This window comes from Tachyglossus aculeatus, chromosome 3 (assembly GCF_015852505.1).
Source record: "Tachyglossus aculeatus isolate mTacAcu1 chromosome 3, mTacAcu1.pri, whole genome shotgun sequence".
In the NCBI taxonomy this organism is placed as follows: domain Eukaryota; kingdom Metazoa; phylum Chordata; class Mammalia; order Monotremata; family Tachyglossidae; genus Tachyglossus; species Tachyglossus aculeatus.
In genome coordinates, this window is record NC_052068.1 from 61,696,068 (window position 1) to 61,722,997 (window position 26,930).

The 26,930-nt window shown below is 43.6% G+C and overlaps 1 protein-coding gene across 2 annotated transcripts in view; it reads left to right on the forward strand.

Moving 5' to 3' along the window:
* Positions 1-5,318, forward strand: part of CCAR1 (cell division cycle and apoptosis regulator 1) — an 80,086-nt gene extending 74,768 nt beyond the window's left edge. For both annotated transcript variants that reach the window (XM_038743532.1, XM_038743533.1), the window contains exons 23-25: positions 127-312; positions 1,110-1,315; positions 3,875-5,318. In XM_038743532.1, the coding sequence (XP_038599460.1) occupies positions 127-312; positions 1,110-1,315; positions 3,875-3,934 (452 nt within the window). In that variant the 3' untranslated portion in view covers positions 3,935-5,318. The remainder of the gene's footprint in view (positions 1-126; positions 313-1,109; positions 1,316-3,874) is intronic.
* The last annotated feature ends 21,612 nt before the right edge of the window (positions 5,319-26,930 follow it).

Here is a 26,930-nt window from a genome sequence, read left to right on the forward strand (position 1 = left end):
TGGTTCATAATTGGGTGGTTTCCAGCCCTGAAACTTCCAACATTTAGAAAAAGGAGTGGATGGTTGACAAGGTTTTCTTTTTAGGTGAAAGAAAGTAACACGTATATTACCCCTTTACCAATCTAGGAAACAGATTGCTTCTCCCAACACCCACGGTCAAACAGGAATGCAAGACGATGGAGGAAAACGTTGGCTTGATTGTGTACAATGGTGCCATGGTAGATGTAGGAAGCCTCTTGCAAAAGTTAGAAAAGAGCGAAAAAGTAAGAGCTGAAATAGAACAAAAGCTTCAACTACTAGAAGAAAAAACAGGTAAGGACAAAATTGCAATCTGAACTAAACTATAATGAAGGTATACAGTGAGACCTACTGCCAGTTGTAATACAAGTGTCTACGAGGTTTTGTTTAAGCTATTTGTTCTACAACCACCTAACCATCCCCTTTCACTTGCCCACTGTAAAATTTAGATCTGAGCTCTGGCACTGTCTTTACATGTGACCCTTCCCTCTTTATGATCTCTTCTTGCCTAGATCATTGAAATCCAGTGCAGGAATTATTTCCCATATTAACAGTATAGAATCTCTAATTCCTTATCCTATTGTGTGTTCCGTGATTGCCTGCAAATCTAGAAATCGTGCTTTTTCATAGAGATTTGTTCCTCCTTCATTCATTGAGTTCATTTCTAGACTGTGAGCCCATTGTTGGGTAGGGACCGTCTCTATATGCTGCCAACTTGTATTTCCCAAGCGCTTAGTCCAGTGCTCTGCACACAGTAAGCGCTCAATAAATACGATTTAATGATGAATGAGTGGAGTTAAACCAAATGTGCAATGTTTAAAGGACGATCACTTGGGCAATTAGAAAAAGAACCCCTGAGCGTTACGCTGGTTTAGAAAGGGTTAGAGCTGACCTGGATTCAAACAGTTATAAATAGGTTTATATATTTGGTTAATACTCTTTGTGGTTATTTTTAAGTGAGTAGTTTCTGAGATCAACTAGCCTTTTATGCACCAACTCTCTCTATCCATTTTTCAAACTGAGGTTATCTTGAGAAATTCGGGAAATGAGAACGTGCATTTGGAGTGACCGGTTCTGTCCGTGTATTTCAGATGAAGATGAGAAGACCATTTTACATTTGGAGAATTCGAACAAAAGTCTGTCTGGCGAGCTCAGAGAAGTCAAAAAAGACCTTAGTCAATTACAGGAAAATTTGAAGACTTCAGAGGACACAAATTTGCGATTTGAGAGCCAACTGAATAAGACAATCAAAAACCTATCTACTGTTATGGATGAAATTCATACTGTTCTTTTGAAGGTTTGAGCTTTTTATTTTGTCCCTTTTCGTAATCACCACTACACCACTCTGGTATCTTTGCTGATGCCTGTCAATTAACTAATTCAGCCAGATGTTGGCTTTTTATCAGCTTTTAGGGCTCATAAAGTTGCTTTCAAGGATCTGTTATGCTTCATTCATTCGTATTTATTGAGCGCTTACTGTGTGCAGAGCACTTTACTAAGCGCTTGGAAATTACAGTTCAGAGCAGAGAAGCAGCGTGGCTCAGTGGAAAGAGCCCGGGCTTTGGAGTCAGAGGTCATGGGTTCAAATCCCAGCTCCGCCATCCTTCAGCTGTGTGACTTTGGGCAAGTCACTTCACTTCTCTGGGCCTCAGTTACCTCATCTGTAAAATGCGAATTGATTCTGAGCCCCACATGGGACAACCTGATCACCTTGTATCCCCCCTCAGCACTTAGAACAGTGCTTTGCACATAGTAAGCGCTTAACAAATGCCATTATTATTATTATTATTGGGGCTGCAGCGTGGCTCAGAGGAAAGAGCACGGGCTTTGGAGTCAGAGGTCATGGGTTCAAATCCCGGCTCCACCAATTGTCAGCTGGGTGACTTTGGGCAAGTCACTTCACTTCTCTGGGCCTCAGTTACCTCATCTGTAAAATGGGGATTAATCAATCAATCGTATTTATTGAGCGCTTCCTGTGTGCAGAGCACTGTACTAAGCACTTGGAAAGTACAAGTAAAACAAGGAAAACTGTGAGCCCCCCATGGGACAACCTGCTCACCTTGTAACCTCTCCAGCTCTTAGAACAGTGCTTTGCACATAGTAAGCACTTAATAAATGCCATCATTATCAGTAGTAGTAGTAGTAGTAGTATTACTAAGCGCTTGGAAAGTACAGTTCGGCAACAGATAGAGACAGTCCCTACCCAACAATGGGCTTCCATGACCAGTCCTACATTATATACTGCAAAGAACGTTTGCAAGTCGTCCAGCCTACTTTCCTAGGGAGCATCAAGCGTAACTCATCCTCCCCGCCTCCCTCCTGCCCCATTTGCATTAATAAGAACGGAATGTTTCCCAAATGAGACGTTTTTCAGACATCTCCCTTATAGACTGTGAGCCCACTGTTGGGTAGGGACCGTCTCTATATGTTGCCAACTTGTACTTCCCAAGCGCTTAGTACAGTGCTCTGCACACAGTAAATACGATTGATTGATTGATCTTCCGGCAGTAGTGCTCAACCTGTTCCACCACAACCCACGGTTGCCTCAACGGGGCCAGCGTTGTCCCACACACATTCCTTAATTCTCTGACCGCTTTGGAGCCCAAATGCATTGTGATAATAATGATGATAACAGTAAGCGCTTACTATGTGCCAAGCACTGTTCTAAGCCCTGGGATAGATACAGTGTTATCGGGTTGTCCCATGTGGGGCTCGCAGTCTTCCTCCCCATTTTACAGGTGAGGGAACTGAGGCCCAGAGAAGTTAAGTGACTTCCCCAGTGTCACGCAGCCGACAAGCGGTGGAGGCGGGATTAGAACCCATGACCTCTGACTCCCAAGCCCGGGCTCCGTCCTGTATGCCACGCAGAACTGAGCGTGGTCGGAATCAGCTTCCAGAAACCGATTTGGAGTTTCTGCCGAGACTGTGAGACTTTTAGACTGTGAGCCCACTCTTTTAGACTGTTGGGTAGGGACCGTCTCTATATGTTGCCAACTTGTACTTCCCAAGCGCTTAGTACAGTGCTCTGAACACAGTAAGCGCTCAATAAATACGATTGATTGATTGCCGAGGACTCCCATCTTGGGATTTTTACACGAGACTTCACGCTCATCAAAACCCAGGGCCGGGAGGGAGAAAACGCTCTCCTCCACAGAAAAAATTTGGATCCCACATGAAGCCCGACCTTAGGGAAAGGCCGCTGAGGGGAGAACTGAGCATATCCCCAGGATTGGTTTTGCCTCCGCTTGTTCGTTCATTCATTCGATCGTATTTATTGAGCGCTTACTGTGTGCAGAGCACTGTACTAAGCGCTTGGGAAGTACAGTAGAGACGGTCCCTACCCAACAGCGGGCTCACAGTCTAAAAGGGGGAGACAAGCTTGTCACTGGTGACGGCTTAACATGAATGTCTTTCGGTCGTAAACACCTCCCGTAGATTTTGAGATCTTTAAAGAGGAGGGAGGAGTATTAGTTAAGCGCTTACTTTGTACAGAGCACTGTACTAAGTGCTGGGGGAGAGTAGGCAAGTGGAAATTAGATACTATCTCATGGGAGGCTTATAATCTACGCGAGGGTCAGGGATCATGGCCACTATATTTTATTTCCTTAAGCGCGTAGTCTAGTGTTTTGCATGCCTTTGGCACTCAGTAAATACCATTAATTGATAGCAACACGGCAGTCACCAGTAGAAGCCACTCAGAATCAGACACTTCTCCCTGTTATATGTTTTTGAAACCATTCATTCAGTTATTGAGCGCTTACTGTGTGCAGAGCACTGTACTAAGCGCTTGGGAAGTACATATAAGGCAGACACTAGGGAAATTTACATCTCTTTCTTATTGTCCCTTGTTTTACAGGATAAAGTGAAGCATGAAGACAAAGATCAGAAATCCAAAGAGAATGGTGCAAATGTATGATACATTTTTGTTTAGAAGAATAGTGTTACATAATGTAATATATAAATCATGATACCAGAATGCTTGATGATGGTGCATGTTTGATTTTAGTAGTATAAATATCTGGTAGTTCAAGAGATGTATAAAGTTTTATGAAAGTGAGTCTCTGCTTTTGAAGATTGCTTGTAATTCATAGCATTCACCTTATTAGACACTCTTTGAGTGAAATTTTGCATTGCAGAATGTTTTAGGATGAACTTTGTTATAGTTTTAAGGCTAATAAAGTTCATCAACTTAATGGATGGTAGCAAGTATTTAATTACAGATGTCTTTCTTAAAAAAAAGTCTAGTGAAATCTAAATTCATTATTTATAGAACTACTGTTAATTTTTGTTTCTACTTCAGTCTAGTCTTTTTAAAATTCCAATAGAAGTCATAAAATAGCATGCTGCTTAACCTTGCAAATCCAGTACAAACTCTTTTTAAAAAAATGAAAGGTTTTTTTACTTGTCGCAAGAACTCCTCCCCCTCTGTCATGTTTCCTTGCAAATGATTCATTCGGTCAATCACGCCATGTGAAATACCGTACGGCTGAATTAAGAAAGCAATACAAAAACGTTAAAAGTTTGGGTCGGCCTAGGTGAACATATTTGGGCCTATTTTTAATCTGTCACTTTGTTTCATTAACAGCTCTACTTCCACTGAGCGACCCCAAACGCGACTTAATGTTTTGAAAGAAAAAATGCTGTGTATTCAGATATACGGCTCAGTACCAAACTAGTAGATGTCAGTATGCCTTACTCATAGAAAATATAGCAGAAACTAAACCTGCTTAAATTAAAACGGATTCATTTTTCTAATGGGTGTAATTCATTCAGTGTGTGAAAGCAGAAGTCTGACTGTCAACTGAAATTCAGCTTTAAATATGTGAAATAAGATAAATGTGTAATCAAGACAAATGAAGTATTACGTAGTTCCACGTTCTTTCGCAAATTGGTCAAGTTTACTGACCATCTCTAGGGAGTCATCCGGTTTTGAGTTTGAGAAAGCCCAATTTAGAAACCCTTTTTTTGAACGCGAAAGCCTACGAGGTCTCAGGATTTGTGTTTTTTTAGTCCATCAGATAATGAATTTTAGCAAATGTACTCTGTTCCTAAATTTCCGGGTCTTTAGGAGAAACCGTGCCATGTTACGTGTGAGTTAGGTGGAGTTGAAGTGGATTACAATACCAGAAATTATTTTGTTCTAATTAGCTTTTTGTAAATTGCTGTATTATTGCTTGTTTTGGTTTCTCTGAAGCCAGGCTCCTGGAATATACTTAACTATTTAGCTACACTGTACAGAAATTTCTCCCTTCCTTTTAGTAGAGATTAGGGTAAATAAAAGTCATTTTCTGTTTTTAAAATTTTGAAAAGTTCAATGCCTTTAGTCTTTAGACACGCAATGAAACTTGGGGGGAAATCAGGATACCTAAGATAAGTGAGATCTCCATGTCTTACAGAATATCTATTTGTGAGATACTTGAACTGAAAATCAGCTAGTAAAGAAAATGGATGTGCTGAAAATCAAGTATGGTACAGCTGCGGCTAATGAAAAACTCCATGTTTTTGAAGTATTTCTTAAAATGCAAGCTTGGGAATTGTTCAGGTCCTTGAGAGGAGAAAACTGGAAAATTACACTTTAAAAAATTGCCGGGTGAATTTTTCTTTCCCTGGGTAAAACTAAAACCACAAGCAAACGGAAAAATTAGGAAGCAAAATAGCCCAGTGGATGGGCCTGGAGTCAGAAGGACCCGGCTCCACCGCTTGTCGGCTGTGTGACCACGGGCAAGTCACTTAACTTCTCTGTGCCTCAGTTTCCTCATCCTTAAAATGGGGATTAAAACTGGGAGCCCCACACGGGATAGGGACGGTGTCCAACATGATTAACTTTCATTTAGTCATTCATTCAATCGTATTTATTGAGCACTTACTGTGTGCAGAGCACTGTACTAAGCGCTTGGGAAGTCCAAGTCGGCAGCATATAGAGACGGCCCCTACCCAACAGCGGGCTCACAGTCTAGAAGCACTTTATCTACCGCAGTGCTTAGTACAGTGTCTGCCACATCGTAAGCTGTTAACAAATACCATTTGTTTAAAAAAAGACCACCATGCAATTACTCAGGGGTATTGAGGGGAAAAAACCTTTGGTGCTAGAAACGGAGCTCCCTCCTTCCTCTCCCCCTCCTCCCCCTCTCCATCACCCCTGCCTTACCTCCTTCCCTTCCCCACAGCACCTGTCTATATGTATATATGTTTGTACGTATTTATTACTCTATTTTATTTGTACATATTCTATTTATTATATTTTGTTAATATATTTTGTTTTGTTCTCTGTCTCCCCCTTCTAGACTGTGAGCCCACTGTTGGGTAGGGACCGTATCTATACGTTGCCAACTTGTACTTCCCAAGCGCTTAGTACAGTGCTCTGCACACAGTAAGCGCTCAATAAATACGATTGAATGAATGAATGAATGAATAGGATGTTATAGGTCTGACGGCAAGACCGTAGAAATGCGGAACGGTATTATTTCTGCACTATGAAGGAAGAGTTCAATGGCCTTTTATAATGGAAAGCCCCAAATCTCTCCTTAACATTAATGTGGCCGGCTTTCTTGGTCCAGTTTTGGCCTCTTCAGCCACACGTCAACTAATGGTTGAATTCACCATCGGTTTTGTCATTTTTGAACACAGATAGTAAAATCTATTCCCTTTTTTTTTATTTTTTGGACTCCTATGTAATGTTGATGGGAGCTGATATTGTTATTTTGGAACTAGAGGCAGAAACTCAGCCTCGATGACCCGGTAGAAAGTCAGATTTCCCAAGCCTGGGCCTCCTATCTGTTTTCTGCCAGTATTTCTGAAATTAACTTTTGGCACCTGACAGAATTTTCACAAACCCTGTCAACTTTGATTTTGCTTAGTGTCTTCATTCTTGTCCCGTGGTAATTCTTAATTACTTCTCGTGTAACCTGGGCTTTATCCTTGGGAAGAGGCCAGAGAACAGTGTTTTAACACCTGTCTCCTCCTCCTCTAGACTGTAAGCTCATTGTAGGCAGAGAATGTGTGTGATATTGTACTCTCCAAGCGTGATCAATCAATCAATCAATCGTATTTATTGAGCACTTACTGTGTGCAGAGCACTGTACTAAGCGCTTGGAGTTGGCAACATATAGAGGCGGTCCCTACCCAACAGTGGGCTCACAGTCTAGAAGGGGGAGACAGAGAACAAAACAAAACATATTAACAAAATTAAATAGAATAGATATGTACAAGTAAAATAAATAATTTATTTAGCACAGAAAGCGCTCAATAAATACACTTGATTGACTGACCTAGAGGAAAATATAAACCCCAGTGCCTCAAAGAGAGTAGATATCTTGAACCCTCCCAGGTATTCAGAAGTCACTTGTGTCCTTTCACAATTGTGTCCGAGTAATAATAATTGTGGTATTTAAGTGCTTACTACGTACCAAGCACCGTACTAAGTGCTGGTGTAGATACAAACATATATCTTTAATTCTATTTGTTCTGACGATTTTGACACCTGTCTACATGTTTTGTTCTGTTGCCTGTCTCCCCCTTCTAGACTGTGAGCCTGTTGTTGGGTAGGGGACGTCTCTATATGTTGCCGACTTGTACTTCCCAAGTGCTTAGTACAGTGCTCTGCACTCAATAAATATGATTGAGTGAATGAATGAATGAAACAAATCGGGTTGGACGCAGTCCCTGTCCCAAATGGGGCTCACAGTCTTAATCCCCATTTTAATAATAATAACAATAATAATAATGGCATTTGTTAAGCGCTTACTATGTGTGAAGCACTGTTCTAAGTGCTGGGGGGGGATACAAGGTAATCAGGTTGTCCCACATGGGGCTCACAGTCTTAATCCCCATTTTCCAGATGAGGTAACTGAGGCTCAGAGAAGTTGTGACTTGCCCAAAGTCATACAGCTGACAATAATAATAATAAGAAGAAGAATGATGGCATTTGTTAAGCGCTTACTATGTGCGAAGCACTGTTCTGAGCGCTGGGGAGGTTACAAGGTGATCAGGTTGTCCGATGGGGGGGCTTATTCTATTTATTTTATTTTGTTACTATGTTTTGTTTTGTTCTCTGTCTCCCCCTCTTAGACTGTGAGCCCACTGCTGGGTAGGGACTGTCTCTATATGTTACCAACTTGTACTTCCCAAGCACTTAGTACAGTGCTCTGCACACAGTAAGCGCTCAATAAATACGATTGATGATGATGATGATCAGGTTGTCCCACGGGGGGCTCACAGCCTTCATCCCCATTTTCCAGATGAGGGAACTGAGGCTCAGAGAAGTGAAGCGACTTGCCCAAAGTCCCACAGCCGACAAGTGGCAGAGCCAGGATTAGAACCCATGACCTCTGACTCCAAACTCCAGCCTCTATCCTTTGGCCTGCAGACCACTGGGGAAAAACAAAAGACTAAACTCCCTACTGCAGCAAGTAGGTTATCAGTTGGATGCCCCGTTTGATCTGCAGTGGGAGGAGTTCCCTTGGAGCTTCCTTCAGAGAGAGAGAGAGAATGTGTTTAAAAATAATAATGATTATGATGGTATTTAAGCGTTTACTATGTGCCAGGCACTGTTCTAAACACTGTGTGGGTAGCCTGAAATAAGCACTTGGACTATATCTAGAAAATACAAATTAAAGACAGGTTTGCCCTCAACGAGTGTAAGTGAGAAGCAGCGTGGCTCAGTGGAAAGAGCCCGGGCTCTGGAGTCAGAGGTCATGGGTTCAAATCCCAGCTCCATCACTTAATAATAATGTTGGTATTTGTTAAGTGCTTACTGTGTGCCACGCACTGTTCTAAGCTTGTCAGCTGTGTGACATTGGGCAAGTCAATTCACTTCTCTGGGCCTCAGTTCCCTTATCTGTAAAATGGGGGTTAAGACTGTGAGCCCCCCATGGGACAACCTGATCGCCTTGTAACACCCCCAGCGCTTAGAACAGTGCTTTGCACATAGTAAGCGCTTAATAAATGCGCTTTTAGACTGTGAGCCCACTGTTGGGTAGGGACCGTCTCTATATGTTGCCAACTTGTACTTCCCAAGCGCTTAGTCCAGTGCTCTGCACACAGTAAGCGCTCAATAAATATGATTGATTGATTGATAAATGCCATTGTTATTATTACTATTATTCTTAAATATGGATACCCTTTAAACACCAATCTGAATTAGCTTTTATCTCCCCCAGCGCTTAGTACAGTGACAGTAAACACTTAACAAACAGCATTAAAAATCTTCTAGACTGTGAGCCCACTGTTGGGTAGGGACCGTCTCTCTATGTTGCCAACTTGTATTTCCCAAGCGCTTAGTCCAGTGCTCTGCACACAGTAAGCGCTCAGTAAATACGAGTGATTGATTGATTCCCTGGGCCTCAGCTCCCTCATCTGCAGAATGGGGATTAAGACCGTGGGACAACCTGATCACCTTGTAACCTCCCCAGCGCTTAGAAGAGTGCTTTGCACATAGTGCTTAATAAATGCCATTATTAATATTATTAATTGGCAGAGCTGGGATTTGAACCCATGACCTCTGACTCCAAAGCCTGTGCTCTTTCCACTGAGCCACGCTGCTTCCCATTTAACTACAGGTATAATAGTTAATCTCCTCCTTCTAGACTGTGAGCCCGCTCTTGGGTAGGGACCGTCTCTAGATGTTGCCAACTTGTGCTTCCCAAGCGCTTAGTACAGTGCTCGGCACACAGTAAGCGCTCAATAAATACGATTGAATGAATGAATGATTCCCAAATCTTCCTCTCCGGCCCTGATCCCTCTTCTTCTCTGCAGTCTCACATTTCCTCCTGCCTTCAGGATATCACTTTCTAGGGTGTCCTATTGACACCTGTGCAGTTGAGTCTGTACCCTTTAATAATAGTACTAATAATAACGATGGCCTATATTAAGCGCTTACTATATGCAAAGCACTGTTCTAAGCGCTGCGGAGGTTACAAGGCGAGCAGGTTGTCCCACGGGGGGCTCACAATCTTAATCCCCATTTTACAGATGAGGTAGCTGAGGCCCAGAGAAGCCAAGGGACTTGCCCAAAGTCACACAGCTGACAGTTGGTGGAGCTGGGATTTGAACCCAGGACCTCTGACTCCGAAGCCCGGGCTCTTTCCACTGAGCCACGCTGCTTCTCTTTAAGCAATAGCCATTCATTCACCCCCACCATCAGCCCCACAGTACTTAAGTGCATAGCAGCCATTTATTTTAATGGTCATTCAGTTGTATTTATTGAGTGCTTACTGTGTGCAGAGCACTGTACTAAGTGCTTGGAAAGTATAATACAGCAATAAAGAGGCAATCCTTTCCCACAGTGGGCTCACAGTCTCGGGGAGGGGGGAGTTAGACATCCACTAGCCAACTTGTACTTCCCAAGCGCTTAGTACAGTGCTCTGCACACAGTAAGCGCTCAATAAATGCGATTGAATGAATGAATGAATGAAAACAAGTAAACAGGCATCAATCAGCTAAACATAGGCATATACAGCTAACCAGGGCTTTGAACAGTGCTTTGCACATAGTAAGCGCTTAACAAATGCCATTATTATTATTATTCACAAATGCCATCATTATTATACACAAATTCTGTAGGGGCGGTGGAGGGGGGCAGCAAAGAAATGTGGTAATGCGGACAGGAGTGGAAGCAATGTCTGTTTCCTTTGGTCTGTAAATTTCTGGCGGGCAGGAAACATATCTACCAACCCTCTTAATCTTTCCCAAACGCTCAGCATAGTGCTCTGCACACAATAAATGATCAATAAAAAACACTGATTGGATTGTGCTCTGGCTCGGTGATGGTGCCGAGCAAAGCCGAGCCAAGAAAAGAAATTTTTAAAAGGACATCACCAAACAATGAATCGCCCACTCAGCCAAAGACAAGTTTTTGAAGAAATGCACCAATGTTGTTGCCTAGAAGGTGAGTTTCTTTCGGAGTTAATAATATGAATTAAATCCAGTTGGGCTGAACAGCCTACCCGGTAGTTGAGTCTGGATTGCCCAAAGGGGAGTATCGATCCAATCTGCTGAAAGGAATGTGGAAACAAGTGGAAATGGGTGGGATTGAGGGATGAAAATCTGATTAATAACATTCGGCTAGTGGGAAAAGTGTTTTAGACTGTGAGCCCACTGTTGGGTAAGGACTGTCTCTATATGTGGCCAACTTGTACTTCCCAAGCGCTTAGTACAGTGCTGTGCACACAGTTAGCACTCAAATACGATTGATTGAAAAGCACGGGCTGGCAGTCAGAGGACCTGGGTTCTAACCCTGGCTCCACCTGCCTTGTGACCTTGGGTGAGTCACTTGACTTTTCTGCCTCAGTTCCCTCCTCTGCAAAATGGGGATTCGATATCTGTTCTTCCCCTTACCTGGATAGCGAGCTCCGTGTGAGACCTGATTATCTCGTATCTACCACAGTGCTTAGGCACATAGTAAGCACTTAACAAATACCACAGTTATGATTGTTATCGTACTCAAAAGCTCAACAATGAATCTGTTCTATGAAATATCCTCCATGAGATCTCCCCACCAATTCCCAGCTTCAGCACTTTACTCAAATATTCATTCATTCATCCAATCAATCAATCAATCGTAAAGCACTTAACAAATACCAGTTATGATTATCGTATCAAAAGCTCAACAATGAATCTGTTCTATGAAATATCCTCCATGAGATCTCCCCACCAATTCCCAACTTCAGCACTTTACTCAAATATTCATTCATTCATTCATCATCATCATCAATTGTATTTATTGAGCGCTTACTATGTGCAGAGCACTGTACTAAGCGCTTGGGAAGTACAAATTGGCAACAGAGACAGTCCCTACCCGACAGTGGGCTCACAGTCTAAAAGGGGGAGACAGAACAAAACCAAACATACTAACAAAATAAAATAAATAGAATAGATATGTACGAATAAAATAAATAAATAGAGTAAAAAATATGTACAAACATATATACATATATACAATTCATCCAATCAATCAATCGTAAAGCACTTAACAAATACCAGTTATGATTGTTATCGTATTCAAAAGCTCAGCAATGAATCTGTTCTATGAAATATCCTCCATGAGATCTCCCCACCAATTCCCAACTTCAGCACTTTACTCAAATATTCATTCATCCAATCAATCATATTTATTGAGTGCTTACTGTGTGCAGAGCACTGTACTAAGTGCCTGGGAAGTACACATCTAGAGACGGTCCCTACCCAACAACGGGCTCACAGTCTAGAAGGGGGAGACAGACAACAGAACAAAACATGTAGACAGGTGGAATACTTGGGTGCTCCCACCTAGATTATTATTAAGAGAAAGAATAATGATGGCATTTGTTAAGCGCTATGTGCAAAGCACTGTTCTAAGCGCTGGGGAGGTTACAAGGTGATCAGGTTGTCCCATGGGGGGCTCACAGCCTTAATCCTCATTTTAAGATGAGGTAACTGAGGCACAGAGAAGTGACTTGTCCAAAGTCACAAAGCTGACAATTGGCGGAGCTGTGATTTGAACCCCTGATCTCTGACTCTAAAGCCCGGGCTCTTTCCACTGAGCCACGCTGCTTCTCTGGTGGTAAGCAGATAATTATAATAATAATGGTGGTGGATTTTAATGCTTACTTTGGGCCAAATACCATCTGAAGTGCTGGGGAAGATGTAAGAGTGGATGCAGTCTCTGCCCCACATGGGATTCACAGTGTGAGGGAAGAAGAACTGGTGAAGAAATCGGGGCCCCTTCTATTCTCCATCTACACCCACTCCCTTGGAGAACTCATTCTTTTAGACTGTGAGCCCACTGTTGGGTAGGGACCGTCTCTATATGTTGCCAACTTGTACTTCCCAAGCGCTTAGTACAGTGCTCTGCACACAGTAAGTGCTCAATAAATACGATTGATTGATTGATTCACTCCCGTGGCTTCCACCTCTATGCAGATGATACCCAAATCTACACCTCCAGCCCTGATCTCTCTCCATCTCTACAGTCTCTCATTTCATTTCCTCCTGCCTTCAACACATCTCTACTTGGTTACCCTCCCGTCACGTCAAACTTAATGTGTCTAAAACAGAACTTCTCATCTTCCCACCCAAACCCTGACTTTCCCATCACTGTAGCGGACTCCACCATCCTTCCTGTCTCACAAGCCCGTAACCACGGCATTAACCTTGAGTTAATGAGTTAAGTCCTGTCGGTTCGACCTTCACGGCATCACTGCAATCTGCCCTTTCCTCTCCAAGCTGCCACTATATCAATCCTATCCCACCTTGATTACTCTATCAGCCTCCTTGTTGATCCCCCCTGCTTCTCTCTCCCCACTCCAGTCCATACTTATAATAACAATGGCATTTATTAAGCGCTTGCTATGTGCAAAGTACTGTTCTAAGCGCTGAGCACTGTACTTCACCCTGCTGCCTGCGTCATTTTTCTACAAAAATCTTTAGGCCGTGTTTCCCCACTCCTCAAGAAACTCCAGCGGTTGCCCATCCAGCTCCGCATTGAACAAAAACTCCTCCCCATCGGCTTTAAAGCACACAATCCACCTCTCTACTCTCCTCCCACAACCCAGCTCGCATATTTGCTCTTCTAATAATAATAATAATGGCATTTATTAAACACTATGTGCAAAGCACTGTTCTAAGCGCTGGGGAGTTTACAAGGTCATCAGGTTATCCCACGTGGGGCTCACAGTTTTAATCCCCATTTTCCAGATGAGGTCACTGAGGCCCAGAGAAGTTAAGTGACTTGCCCAAGGTCACACAGCTGACAAGTGGCGGAGCCGGGATTTGAACTCATAACCTCTGACTCCAAAGCCCGGGCTCTTTCCACTGAGCCACACTGCTTCTAATGCCAACCTTCTCACTGGACCTCAATCTCATCTATCTTGCCTGTGTCCTGCCTCTGGCCTGGAATGCCCTCCCTCCTTGTATTTGACAATTATTCTTCCCCCGCCTTCAAATCCTAATTGAAGGCACAACTTCAACTTATGTTGCCAACTTGTACTTCCCAAGCGCTTAGTACAGTGCTCTGCACACAGTAAGCGCTCAATAAATACGAGTGAATGAACTTCAAGAGGCCTTCCCTGATTAAGCTCTCCTTTCCTCTTCTACCCCTGCATCATTCTGACTTGCTCCCTTTATTCGTCCCCACTCCCAGCCCCACAGCGCTTAAATGTTCATATCTGTATTTAATTTAGTTGCATTAATGTCTGCCTCCTCATCTAGGCAGTAAGCATATTGTGGGCAGGGAATATATTTATTGTTATATGTATGTTCCCAAGTGCTTAGTGCGAAAAGCGTAGTGCTTTTCATCTGTAAAATGGGGATTCAAACTGTGAGCCCCCCGTGGGACAACCTGATCACCTTGTAACCTCCCCAGCGCTTAGAACAGTGCTTTGCACATAGGAAGAGCTTAACAAATACCATTATTATTATTATTATTATTATTATTATTATTATTATTATTATTATTATTATGGTGCTTTGCACACATTAAGTGCTCAGTAGATCTCCCCCTTCTAGACTGTGAGCCCACTGTTGGGTAGGGACCGTCTCTAGATGTTGCCAACTTGTGCTTCCCAAGCGCTTAGTACAGTGCACACAGTAAGCGCTCAATAAATACGATTGAATGAATGAATGAATGAATGTGACTTACGGCTGACTGAGAAGATGTGACTTGCCCAAATAATTTGTAGTTTTAAAGAATATGTATATATATATATATATACACATATATATATATATGTGTGTGTGTGTGTATATACACACATATTCTTGTATGTGTATACACACACACACACATATATATCTATATATCGATCTATATGTATATAGATATAGATATATAGGTATATATCTATATATATATATAGGCAGATATATCTATATACAGATATATCTGCCTATGGGGCCCATTCTGAGGCTTAAGTAAACTAAAATTTTGTGATTGTTGTTTAGTAGAATAGGCTCAGAGGACACTAACACTAGCCAGATAGCTCAGGGGTCTGATAATTGATTAATACCAATAGGTTAGACACTATCAGATATCATCATCATCAATCGTATTTATTGAGCGCTTACTATGTGCAGAGCACTGTACTAAGCACTTGGGAAGTACAAATTGGCAACATATAGAGACAATCCCTACCCAACAGTGGGCTCACTGTTTAAAACGGGGAGACAGAGAACAAAACCAAACATACTAACAAAATAAAAGAAATAGAATAGATATGTACAAGGAAAATAAATAGAGTAATAAATACGTACAAACATATATACATATATACAGGATATACAAGATATGTGTGGTTGCATTAGTTTGGCTCCAGTGCAGCTATCCAATGCACTCAGAGAGGAATGATTTGTTTTCCTTTTTTTTTTTCATGGTATTTGTTAAGCACTTACTACGTACCAGGCGCTGTACGAAGCGCTGGGAGAGATTCAAGCTAATCAGGTTGGACACAGTCCATGTCCCACAGGGGGCTCGCGGTCTTAATCCCCATTTTACAGAAGAGGGAACTGAGGCACAGAGAAGTGAAGTGACTTGCCCAACACCACACAGCAGACAAGTGGCGTTTCCTACCTACAAGTAGCTCACAATCTAGAGGGGGGAGTCAGGCATTAATATTAATAATTTATGGATCTGTACATACGCTCTGTGGGGCTGAGGGTGGGGTGAATATCAAGTGCTTGAGAAGCAGCGTGGCTCAGTGGAAAGAGCCCGGGCTTTGGAGTCAGAGGTCATGGGTTCAAATCCCGGCTCCGCCGCTTGTCAGCTGTGTGACTTTGGGCGAGTCACTTCCCTTCTCTGGGCCTCAGTTCCCTCATCTGTAAAATGGGAATTAAGACTGTGAGCCCCCCGTGGGACAACCTGATCACCTTGTAACCTCCCTAGCGCTTAGAACAGTGCTTTGCAATCAATCAATCAATCAATCAATTGTATTTATTGAGTACTTACTGTGTGCAGAGCACTGTACTAAGCACTTGGGAAATACAAGTTGGCAGCATATAGAGACAGTCCCTACCCAACAGCGGGCTCACAGTGTAAAAGGGGGAGACAGAGAACAAAACCAAACATCTTAACAAAATAAAATAAATAGAATAGATATGTACAAGTTAAATAAATAAATAAATAGAGTAATAAATATGTACAAACATATATACATATATACAGGCGCTGTGGGGAAGGGAAGGAGGTAGAATGGGGGGGATGGGGAGGGGGACATAATAAGCACTTAATAAATGCCATCATTATTATTATTATATAGATCCAAATGCACAGGTGACAGATGGGAGAAGGAGTAGGGGAAATAAAGGTTTAATCAGGGAAGGCCCCTGGGAAGAGACGATTTTAAGGCTTTGAAGGTGAGGAAAGTGGTCATCATCAATCGTATTTATTGAGCGTTTACTATGTGCAGGGCACTGTACTAAGCGCTTGGGAAGTACAAATTGGCAACATATAGAGACAGTCCCTACCCAACAGTGGGCTCACAGTCTAAAAGGGGGAGATAGAGAACAAAACCAAACATACTAACAAAATAAAATAAATAGAATAGATATGTACAAGTAAAATAAATAGAGTAACAAATATGTACAAACATATATACATATATACAGGTGCTGTGGGGAAGGGAAGGAGGTAAAATGGGGGGGATGGAGAGGGGCATGAGGGGGAGAGGAAGGCAGGGGCTCAGTCTGGGAAGGCCTCCTGGAGGAGGTGAGCTCTCAGTAGGGCTTCACTTCTCTGTGCGCCTCAGTTTCCTCATCTGTACACTGGGGATGAAGACCGTGAGCACCCTGTGGGACAACCTGATCACCCTGTAACCTCCCCAGCGCTTAGAACAGTGCTTTGCACACAGCAAGCGCTTAATAAATGCCATTATTATTGTTATTATCTGCCCCAAGTCATCCACAATCTCTCACCCGGTGCCCCTGTGCAGAACACCCCGTGCTGTGAACTAGCTGGTGTCGAGGGCGGGGGTGGTTTGTGGGCACAGCGGAGACTTCAACAGGTGTGGCATATACACATCTATAAATTAATCATACGAGCTCGTGGGCGGAGAACGCTTCTACTAACTTTGTGGTACTCTACAGTGGTCTGTCAAAATTCATTCCTCAATAAATATCATTGATTGATTGGTTGATTGAAGAAGGGGGAGGGAGTTCCAGCTCAAAAGGAGGACAGGGGCAAGGAATCGGCCACGAGAGAGGCAAGATTGAGGTACAGTGAACAAGCTGGCAGTAGGGGAGGAAAGCAAGGCCGTAGCAGGAAATCAGCGAGGCGCAAGCTGATCGAGTGCTTTAAAACCAATCCATGGGCAGGAGTTTCCGTTTGATGAGGAGGTGGATGGACAACTACTGGAAGTTCTTCAGAAGTGGGGAGATTTTGCAGAAAAATGATCCGGGCAGCGGTGTGACGTATGGACTGGAGTGGGGAGAGACAGGAGTCATGGAGGTCGGCAAGGAGGCCGGTGCAATAATCAAGGGAGGATGTCAATGCTTGGATCAGCATAGAAGCAGTTGGAATGGAGAGGAAAGGGGGGATTTTAGCCATATTGGGAAGGTAGAATCAATCAATCATTTATTGAGCGCTTACTGTGTGCACAGCGCTGTACTAAGCGCTTCGGAAGTACAAGTTGGCAACATATAGAGACAGTCCCTACCCAACAGTGGGCTCACAGTCTAGAACCGGCAGGATTGGGGCCACAGATCCAGTGTGCGGCTGTCGTGAATCAAGGGTAATGGCAAGGTTATTCATTCATTCATTCAATCGTAGTTATTGAGTGCTTACTGTGTGCAGAACGCTGTACTAAGCGCTTGGGAAGTACAAGTTGGTAACATATAGAGACGGTCCCTACCCAACATTCATTCAATCGTAGTTATTGAGCGCTTACTGTGTGCAGAGTACCGTACTAAGCACTTGGGAAGTACAGGTTGGCAACATATAGCGACGGTCCCTACCCAACATTCATTCATTCATTCATTCAATCGTAGTTATTGAGCGCCTACTGTGTGCACAGCACTGTACTAAGTGCTTGGGAAGTACAAGTTGGCAACATCTAGAGACGGTCCCTACCCAACAGTGGGCTCACAATCTAGAAGGGGGAGACAGAGAACAAAACAAAGCATATTAACAAAATAAAATAAATAGAATAAATATGTACAAATAAAATAGAGTAATAATAGGGTTATAATAAATAGAGTTATAAGTTTGTGAGATAGGATCACAGGGTTGCCTACAGTGATGGGAAAGACAGAGGGTGGACAGGGTTTGGTGGGGAGATGAGTTCTGTTTTGGACATGTTTAATATGAGGTGGCATTGGGACGTAATAACAATTATGGCATTTGTTAGGTGTTTACTATGTGTCAAGCACTGTTCTAAGCACTGGATCACCGTCAATCAATCAATCAATCATATTTATTGAGCGCTTACTGTGTGCAGAGCGCTGTACTAAGCCCTTGGGAAGTACAAGTTGGCAACATCTAGAGACGGTCCCTATCCAACAGTGGGCTCACAGTCTAGAAAAAAAATTAAATGCCCATGTTCCTCTCTTTTAACTTATCTATGTGTTATGTATTATGGTTAAAATGCCTCAGTACACTGGTGCTTAACTAACAATAATAATAATGGCATTCATTAACCACTTACTATGTGCAAAGCACTGTTCTAAGCGTTGGGGAGGTTACAAGGTGATCAGGCTGTCCTACGGGGGGCTCACAGTCTTCATCCCCATTTTTCAGATGAGGGAACTGAGGCTCAGAGAAGTGAAGTGACTTGCCCAAAGTCACCCAGCTGACAATTGGCAGAGCTGGGATTTGAACCCACGGCCTCTGACTCCAAAGCCCGGGCTCTTTCCACTGAGCCACGCTGCTTCTCCTAAGCGCTGGGTAATAATGGTGGCATTTATTAAGCACTTACTAATGATAATGATGGTATTTATTAAGTGCTTACTATGTGCAAAGCACTGTTCTAAGCACTGGGGAGGTTACAAGGTGATCAGATTGTCCCAGGGGGGCTCACAGACTTAATCCCCATTTTACAGATGAGGTAACTGAGGCCCAGAGAAGTTAAGTGAGTTGCCCAAAGTCACCCAGCTGACAATTGGCAGAGCTGGGATTTGAACCCACGGCCTCTGACTCCAAAGCCCGGGCTCTTTCCACTGAGCCACGCTGCTTCTCTTAAGTGCTGGGTAATAATGATGGCATTTATTAAGCGCTTACTATGTGCAAAGCACTACTCTAAGCGCTGGGGAGGTTACAAGGCGATCAGGTTGTCCCACAGGGGGTTCACAGTCTTAATCCCCAATTTAGGTAGAGATGTCCCGAAGGCAGGAGGAAATAGACTACAGAGAGGGGGAGAGGTCAGGGTTGGAGATCTTTGACACACAGATATCGCATTAGAGTACTCTGTTTTCCAGAATAACATCTAATTACTAGTGGCCTATCCTTAGAATTATCCGAGCAAAGAATGCAATCATTTTACATTTTAGCTTTAAGGTATCCTCTGTCATTTTACCCATCCTTCAGGGGTACAATTTTCTGTTATCGTACATGTGCAAAGCTTCCATTATGTCAAAGACTGAGAAGGTATTTAGACCACTGAGTCAGACCTTCTGTAGTGACTTATTGCCGGCCAATTAGTGGAATAAGTTACGCCTGATCATTAAACCGGACTTGAAGTCATGCTGGGCAAGCTTCCCTGGTTAGTACTTACGCGATGGAGTCCATAAAGGAAGCAGAGAAACTGATCCTGTCACGTTCCAGCTTTCTGAGGTAAGTGTATTTCAGAATTGGGGTGGGGAAAAGCTATTTCACTCCCTATGAGAATCATGAACGCTGGAAAAGAGACAACCGGCCGACTGATCATTTCTGAGGTTTGAGGGTTCCACTTGTAGAAAAATCACCTTGGGTTCTTTGTCTTTTTTTTAATGGCATTTAATATTAATAATAATAATAATAATAATGGCATTTGTTAAGCACTTAATAATAATAATAATAGCATTTGTTAAGCGCTTACTATGTGCAAAGCACTGTTCTAAGCGCCGGGGGTGATACAAGGTGATCAGGTTGTCCCGCGTGGGGCTCACAGTCCTCATCCCCATTTTACAGATGAGGGAACTGAGACTCCGAGAAGTGAAGTGACTTGCCCAAGGTCATGCAGCAGATTTGTGGCGGAGTCGGGATTCGAACCCACGACCTCTGACTTCAAAGCCCGGGCTCTTTCCACTGAACCACGCTGCTAACTATATGCCCTACCTCCTTCCCCTCCCCACAGCACCTGTATATATGTTTGTACAGATTTATTACTCTATTTTACTTGTACATATTTACTATTCTAATTGTTTTATTTTGTTAATGATGTGCATCTACATGGCTCAGTGGAACGAGCACGGGCTTTGGAGTCAGAGGTCATGGGTTTGAATCCCGGCTCCGCCACATGTCTCCTGTGTGACCTTGGGCAAGTCACTTAACTTCTCTGAGCCTCAGTTACCTCATCTGTGAAATGAGGATTAAGACTGTGAGCCCCACGTGGGACAACTTGATCCCATTGTATCCCCCCCAAGCACTTAGAACAGTGCTTTGCACATAGTGAGCGCTTAACAAATGCCATTATTATTATTTTTATTATCTAGCTTTACTTCTATTTATTCTGATGACTTGACACCTGTCCACCAGGTTTATTTTGTTGTCTGTCTCCCCCTTCTAGACTGTGAGCCCGTTGTCGGGTAGGGACCATCTCTATCTGTTGCCGACTTGTACTTCCCAAGCGCTTAGTCCAGTGCTGTGCACACAGTAAGCGCTCAATAAGTACGATTGAATGAATGAATGAATATGCCGGGAACTGTACTAAGCACTGGGGTAGATACAAACTATTCAGATTGGACACAGTCTGTGTCCTATGTGGGGCTCCCGGTATTAATGCCCACTTTAGAGATGAGGTCACTGAGGCACAGAGAAGTGAAATGACTTGCCCAAGGTCACCCAGCAGACAAGGGGCAGAGCACGGATCAGAATCCACTCTATGCTGCTTCTTCCAAGGGTTTTTATTTCTACAAGAGGAATTTTCGGTCAGGAGACACGTCACTGGAGTTGTTTTCTTCTGGTGTTTTCTTCTTCTTCTAGTCCCCTTCTAGGCTGTGAGCCCGCTGTTGGGTAGGGACTGTCTATATGTTGCCAACTTGTACTTCCCAAGCGCTTAGTACAGTGCTCTGCACACAGTAAGTGCTCAATAAATACGATTGAATGAATGAATGAATGGTGGGATCAAGATGGAAAGAAGAGTCCGGTTTGAAAGCTTCTCAGCTCAATCAGTCAATGGTCTTTGAGTGCCTGCTGTGTGCACAGCACTGTACTGAGCGCTGTGTAAGTACAGTACAACCGAACGATGTGCATTTAGCTTTAATTCTATTTGTTCTGACGACTTGACACCTGTCCACATGTTTTGTTTTGTTGTCTGTCTCCCCTTTCTAGACTGTGAGCCCATTATTGGGTAGGGGCCATCTCTATCAGCGTGGCTCAGTGGAAAGAGCCCGGGCTTTGGAGTCAGAGGTCATGGGTTTGAATCCCGGCTCTGCCACTTGTCTGCTGTGTGACTCTGGGTAAGTCACTACACTTCTCTGTGCCTCAGTGACCTCATGTGTCAAATGGGGATGAAGATTGTGAGCCCCCCGTGGGCCAACCTGATCACCTTGTAACCTGTCCAGCGCTTAGAACAGAGCTTTGCACATAGCAAGCACTAAATAAATGCCATTATTATTATTATATGTTGCCAACTTGTACTTCCCAAGCACTTAATACAGTGCTGTGCACACAGTAAGCGCTCAATAAATACGATTGAATGAATGGATGAGTATGAGTGTGAGCTTTTAGACTGTGAGCCCACTGTTGGGTAGGGACTGTCTCTATATGTTGCCAGCTTGTACTTCCCAAGCGCTTAGTACAGTGCTCTGCACACAGTAAGCGCTCAATAAATACGATTGATTGATTGAGTGGTAGACATTTTCTCTTCCCACAAGGAACTTAGAGGCTAGTGCGGTAGAAGGGTTATACCTGGGGACCAATGCTTAGGCCTAAGAACTGAGGTGGAATAATAGGGTTGAGGATAATGAGGGAGAGGTGTTACATTTGGTAAAGGTAGAACATTAAAATAGATTATGGCTATGCATATTCACCTATGTATTTGGTGTATTTGCTGAATTGTACTTTCCAAGCGCTTAGTCCAGTGCTCTATACACAGTAAGTGTTCAATAAATACAATTGAATGAATGAATTCAATTCATTCAGGTGTCAAGTCAAGGCCCTACTGAGAGCTCACCTCCTCCAGGAGGCCTTCCCAGATTGAGCCCCCTCCCTCCTTCCTCTCCCCCTCCTCTCCCTCACCATCCCCTCTGCCTTACCTCCTTCCCTTCCCTACAGCACCTGTATATATGTATATATGTTTTTACCTATTTATTACTCTATTTATTGATTTATTTTACTTGTACATATTTATTCTATTTATATTATTCTGTTAATATGTTTTGTTTTGTTCTCCATCTCCCCCTTCTAGACTATGAGCCCACTGTTGGGTAGGGACCGTCTCTAGGTGTTGCCAACTTGGACTTCCCAAGCGCTTAGTCCAGCACTCTGCACACAGTAAGCGCTCAATAAATACGATTGATGATGATGATGATGTTGGGTAGGGACCGTCTCTAGATGTTGCCAACTTGGACTTCCCAAGCGCTTAGTCCAGTGCTCTGCACACAGTAAGCGCTCAATAAATGCGATTGAATGAATGAATTTGTCACTGGCATAATTCCTCTCTCACTGGCTCACTGGAAATCTCCAAACGGGCGGGATGGGAGATGCCTGGAGAGAGATATCCCCGAGTCCTTCGTGGGATTCTTTTTGGGTGTTGAGTCGGTGGAAATAGCTTAGTAAAAGGATGCTCAACAGATCACTCAAGATTGTTTGTGTCTGCATCCCAAAGAGTCCTGTTTAGGGCAAATGTCAGCTCCTTGTGGGCAGGAAACGTGGCTTGGGCGTCTGTTTTACCTTTCAATCAATTGATCAGTATAGCCTGTGAGCCCGTTGTTGTGTAGGGACTGTCTCTGTTGCCGACCTGTACTTCCCAAGCGCTTAGGATAGTGCTTTGCATACAGTAAGTGCTCAATAAGTACGATTGAATGAATAAATCAGTGGTATTTATTGAGCACTTATTATGTGCAGAGTACCGTAATAAGTGCTTGGGTGAGCATAATACAACAGAATTAGCAAACACGTTCCCTGCCTATAATGAGCATACAGCCTAGCCAGGGAGACAGATGTTAATTTAAATAAATAATTTATAATATCTAATTTAAAGATTAGTACATAAGTGCTGTGGGGTTGGGGTGGAATGGATATCCAAAGACCAAGGGCCACGGATCCAAGCGCAACAGACGATGCAGGGGAAAAGAGGCCTTAATCGGGGAAGGCCTCTTGACTCATTGTGGGCAGGGAAGTGTCTGCTATATTGTTATATTCATTCATTCAATCGTATTTATTGAGCGCTTACTGTGTGCAGAGCACTGTACTAAGCGCTTGGGAAGTACAAGTTGGCAACATATAGAGATGGTCCCTACCCAACAGTGGGCTCACAGTCTAGAAGGGGGAGACAGAGAACAAAACAAAACATATTAACCAATAAAATAAATAGAATAGATATGTACAAGTAAAATAAATAAATAAATAGAGTAATAAATATGTACAAACATATATACATATGTGCTTGGGAAGTACAAGTTGGCAACATATAGAGACGGTCCCTACCCAACAGTGGGCATTATAATGTATTCTCCCAAGGCGTAGTATAATAATTCTTATTATTATGGTATTTGTTAAGCGCTTACTAAGCGCCAAGCACTGTTCTAAGCACTGGGGTACATACCAGGTAAGCAGGTTGTCCCACGTGGGGCTCACCGTCTTAATCCCTTTTTTACAGAGGCCCAGAGAAGTGCCGTGACTCGCCCAAGGTCTCACAGCAGACGAGTGGCGGAGCCGGGATCAGAACCCACATCCTCTGACTCATTCATTCATTCAATTGTATTTATTGAGCGCTTACTGTGTGCAGAGCACTGCACTAAGCGCTTGGGAAGTCCAAGTTGGCAACATATAGAGACGGTTCCTACCCAACAGCGGGCTCACAGTCTAGAAGGGAGAGACAGGGAACAAAACATATGAACAAAATAAAATAAATAGAATAGATATGTACAAATAAAATAGAGTAATAAATATGTACAAACATATATACATATATACAGGTGCTGTGGGGAGGGGAAGGAGGTAAGACGGGGGGATGGGGAGGGGGAAGAGGGGGAGAGGAAGGAAGGGGCTCAGTGTGGGAAGGCCTCTCAAGCCCGGGCTCTTCCCACTAGGCTATGATGCTTCCTTAGTATCTTGTCTTAAGCCATTGAGTCGTTTCCGACCCAAAGCGACACCACGGACACATCCCTCCCAGAAACGCCCCGCTCTCCATCTGCAATCGCTCTGGTAATAATAATAATAATAATAATAATAATAATAATAATAATGGCATTTATTAAGCGCTTACTATGTGCAAAGCACTGTTCTAAGCGCTGGGGCGGTGACAAGGTGATCAGGTTGTCCCACAAGGGGGCTCCCGGTCTTAATCCCCATTTTACAGATGAGGGAACTGAGGCCCAGAGAAGTGAAGTGACTTGCCCAAAGTCATATGTATATATGTTTGTACGTATTTATTACTCTATTTATTTATTTTGTTTGTGCATATCTATTCTATTTATTTTATTTTGTTAGTATGTTTGGTTTGGTTCTCCGTCTCCCCCTTTTAGACTGTGAGCCCACTGTTGGGTAGGGACCGTCTCTCTATGTTGCCAACTTGGACTTCCCAAGCGCTTAGTCCAGTGCTCTGCACCCAGTAAGCGCTCAATAAATACGATTGATGATGATGACCGTCTCTATACGTTGTCAACTTGGATTTCCCAGGCGCTTAGTCCAGTGCTCTGCACCCAGTAAGCGCTCAATAAATACGATTGATGATGATGACCGTCTCTATACGTTGTCAACTTGGACTTCCCAGGCGCTTAGTCCAGTGCTCTGCACACAGTAAGCGCTCAATAAATACGATTGATGATGATGACCGTCTCTATATGTTGTCAGCTTGGACTTCCCAAGCGCTTAGTCCAGTGCTCTGCACACAGTAAGCGCTCAATAAATACGGTTGATGATGACGACCGTCTCTATATGTTGTCAACTTGGACTTCCCAAGCGCTTAGTCCAGGGCTCTGCACACAGTAAGCGCTCAATAAATACGATTGATGATGATGACTGTCTCTATATGTTGTCAGCTTGGACTTCCCAAGCGCTTAGTCCAGTGCTCTGCACACAGTAAGCGCTCAATAAATACGATTGATGATGACGACCGTCTCTATATGTTGTCAACTTGGACTTCCCAAGCGCTTAGTCCAGTGCTCTGCACACAGTAAGCGCTCAATAAATACGATTGATTGATTGATTGATTGACAATTGGCGGAGACGGGATTTGAACCCATGACCTCTGACTCCAAAGCCCGGGCTCTTTCCACTGAGCCACGCAGTGTTTTCTCGGTACAGTTTTCTTGGTAAAAATACAGAAGCGGCTTTCCATTGCCTCCTTCCACGCAGTCAACTTGAGTAACCGCCCTCGACTCTTTCCTCTGCCGCTGCTGCCCAGCACGGGTGAGTTTTGACTTGTAGCAGATGGCCTGCCACTGCCCAAGCGAGGATAGTGCTCAATAAATATGAGAGCCCGGGCTTTGTAGTCAGAGGTCATGGGTTCGAATCCCGGCTCCGCCAATTGTCAGCTGTGTGACTTTGGGCCAGTCACTTCACATCTCTGTGCCTCTGTTCCCTCATCTGTAAAACGGAGATTAAGACTGTGAGCCCCCCGTGGGACAACCTGATCACCTTGTAACCTCCCCAGCGCTTAGAACAGCGCTTGGCACGTAGTAAGCGCTTAATAAATGCCATCATTATTCACTGCCCGGAGAAGATGTGACTTTGATGCTTTGGAGGTGTTCTGCAGGCACTTCATCTGCCGTGCATAGGAGCTCAATAAATACCATTAATGATGATGGCATTTATTAAGCGCTTGCTATGTGCAAAGCACTGTTCTAATCAATCAATCGTATTTATTGAGTGCTTACTGTGTGCAGAGCACTGTACTAAGCGCTTGGGAAGTACACGTTGGCAACATATAGGGACAGTCCCTACCCAACAGTGGGCTCACAGTCTAAGCGCTGGGGAGGTTACAAGGTGATCAGGTTGTCCCACGGGGGGCTCCCAGTCAATCCCCATTTTACAGATGAGGTCACTGAGGCCCAGAGAAGTGAAGTGACTTGCCCACAGTCACACAGCTGACAACTGGCGGAGCCAGGATTTGAACCCATGACCACTGACTCCAAAGCCCAGGCTCTTTCCACTGAGCCACGCTGTTGCTCTTCTAAGCTATTTATTTATTTTACTTGTACCTATCTATTCTATTTATTTTATTTTGTTAGTATGTTTGGTTTTGTTCTCTGTCTCCCCCTTTTAGACTGTGAGCCCACTGTTGCGTAGGGACTGTCTCTATATGTTGCCAATTTGTACTTCCCAAGCGCTTAGTACAGTGCTCTGCCCATAGTAAGCGCTCAATAAATACGATTGATGATGATGATGATGATAAGCTTTTTAAAGCTTATGTGCTTTAGAAGTTTTGCGTTTGATTTCCGGGCACAGATACGACTGGTACGTTTGGAATTGGGGAAATGGGAGAGAGTGGAGGAGAGTACGCCCATTTTCTGGTTTGCTGATGCTACCAATCAATCAATCGTATTTATTGAGCGCTTACTGTGTGCGGAGCACCAAAAGGCTTGCCACGAGCCACCCTCTCGTATAGCTCCCACCGGCGTTTCGCATGGAGCACCTTGCTCGCATT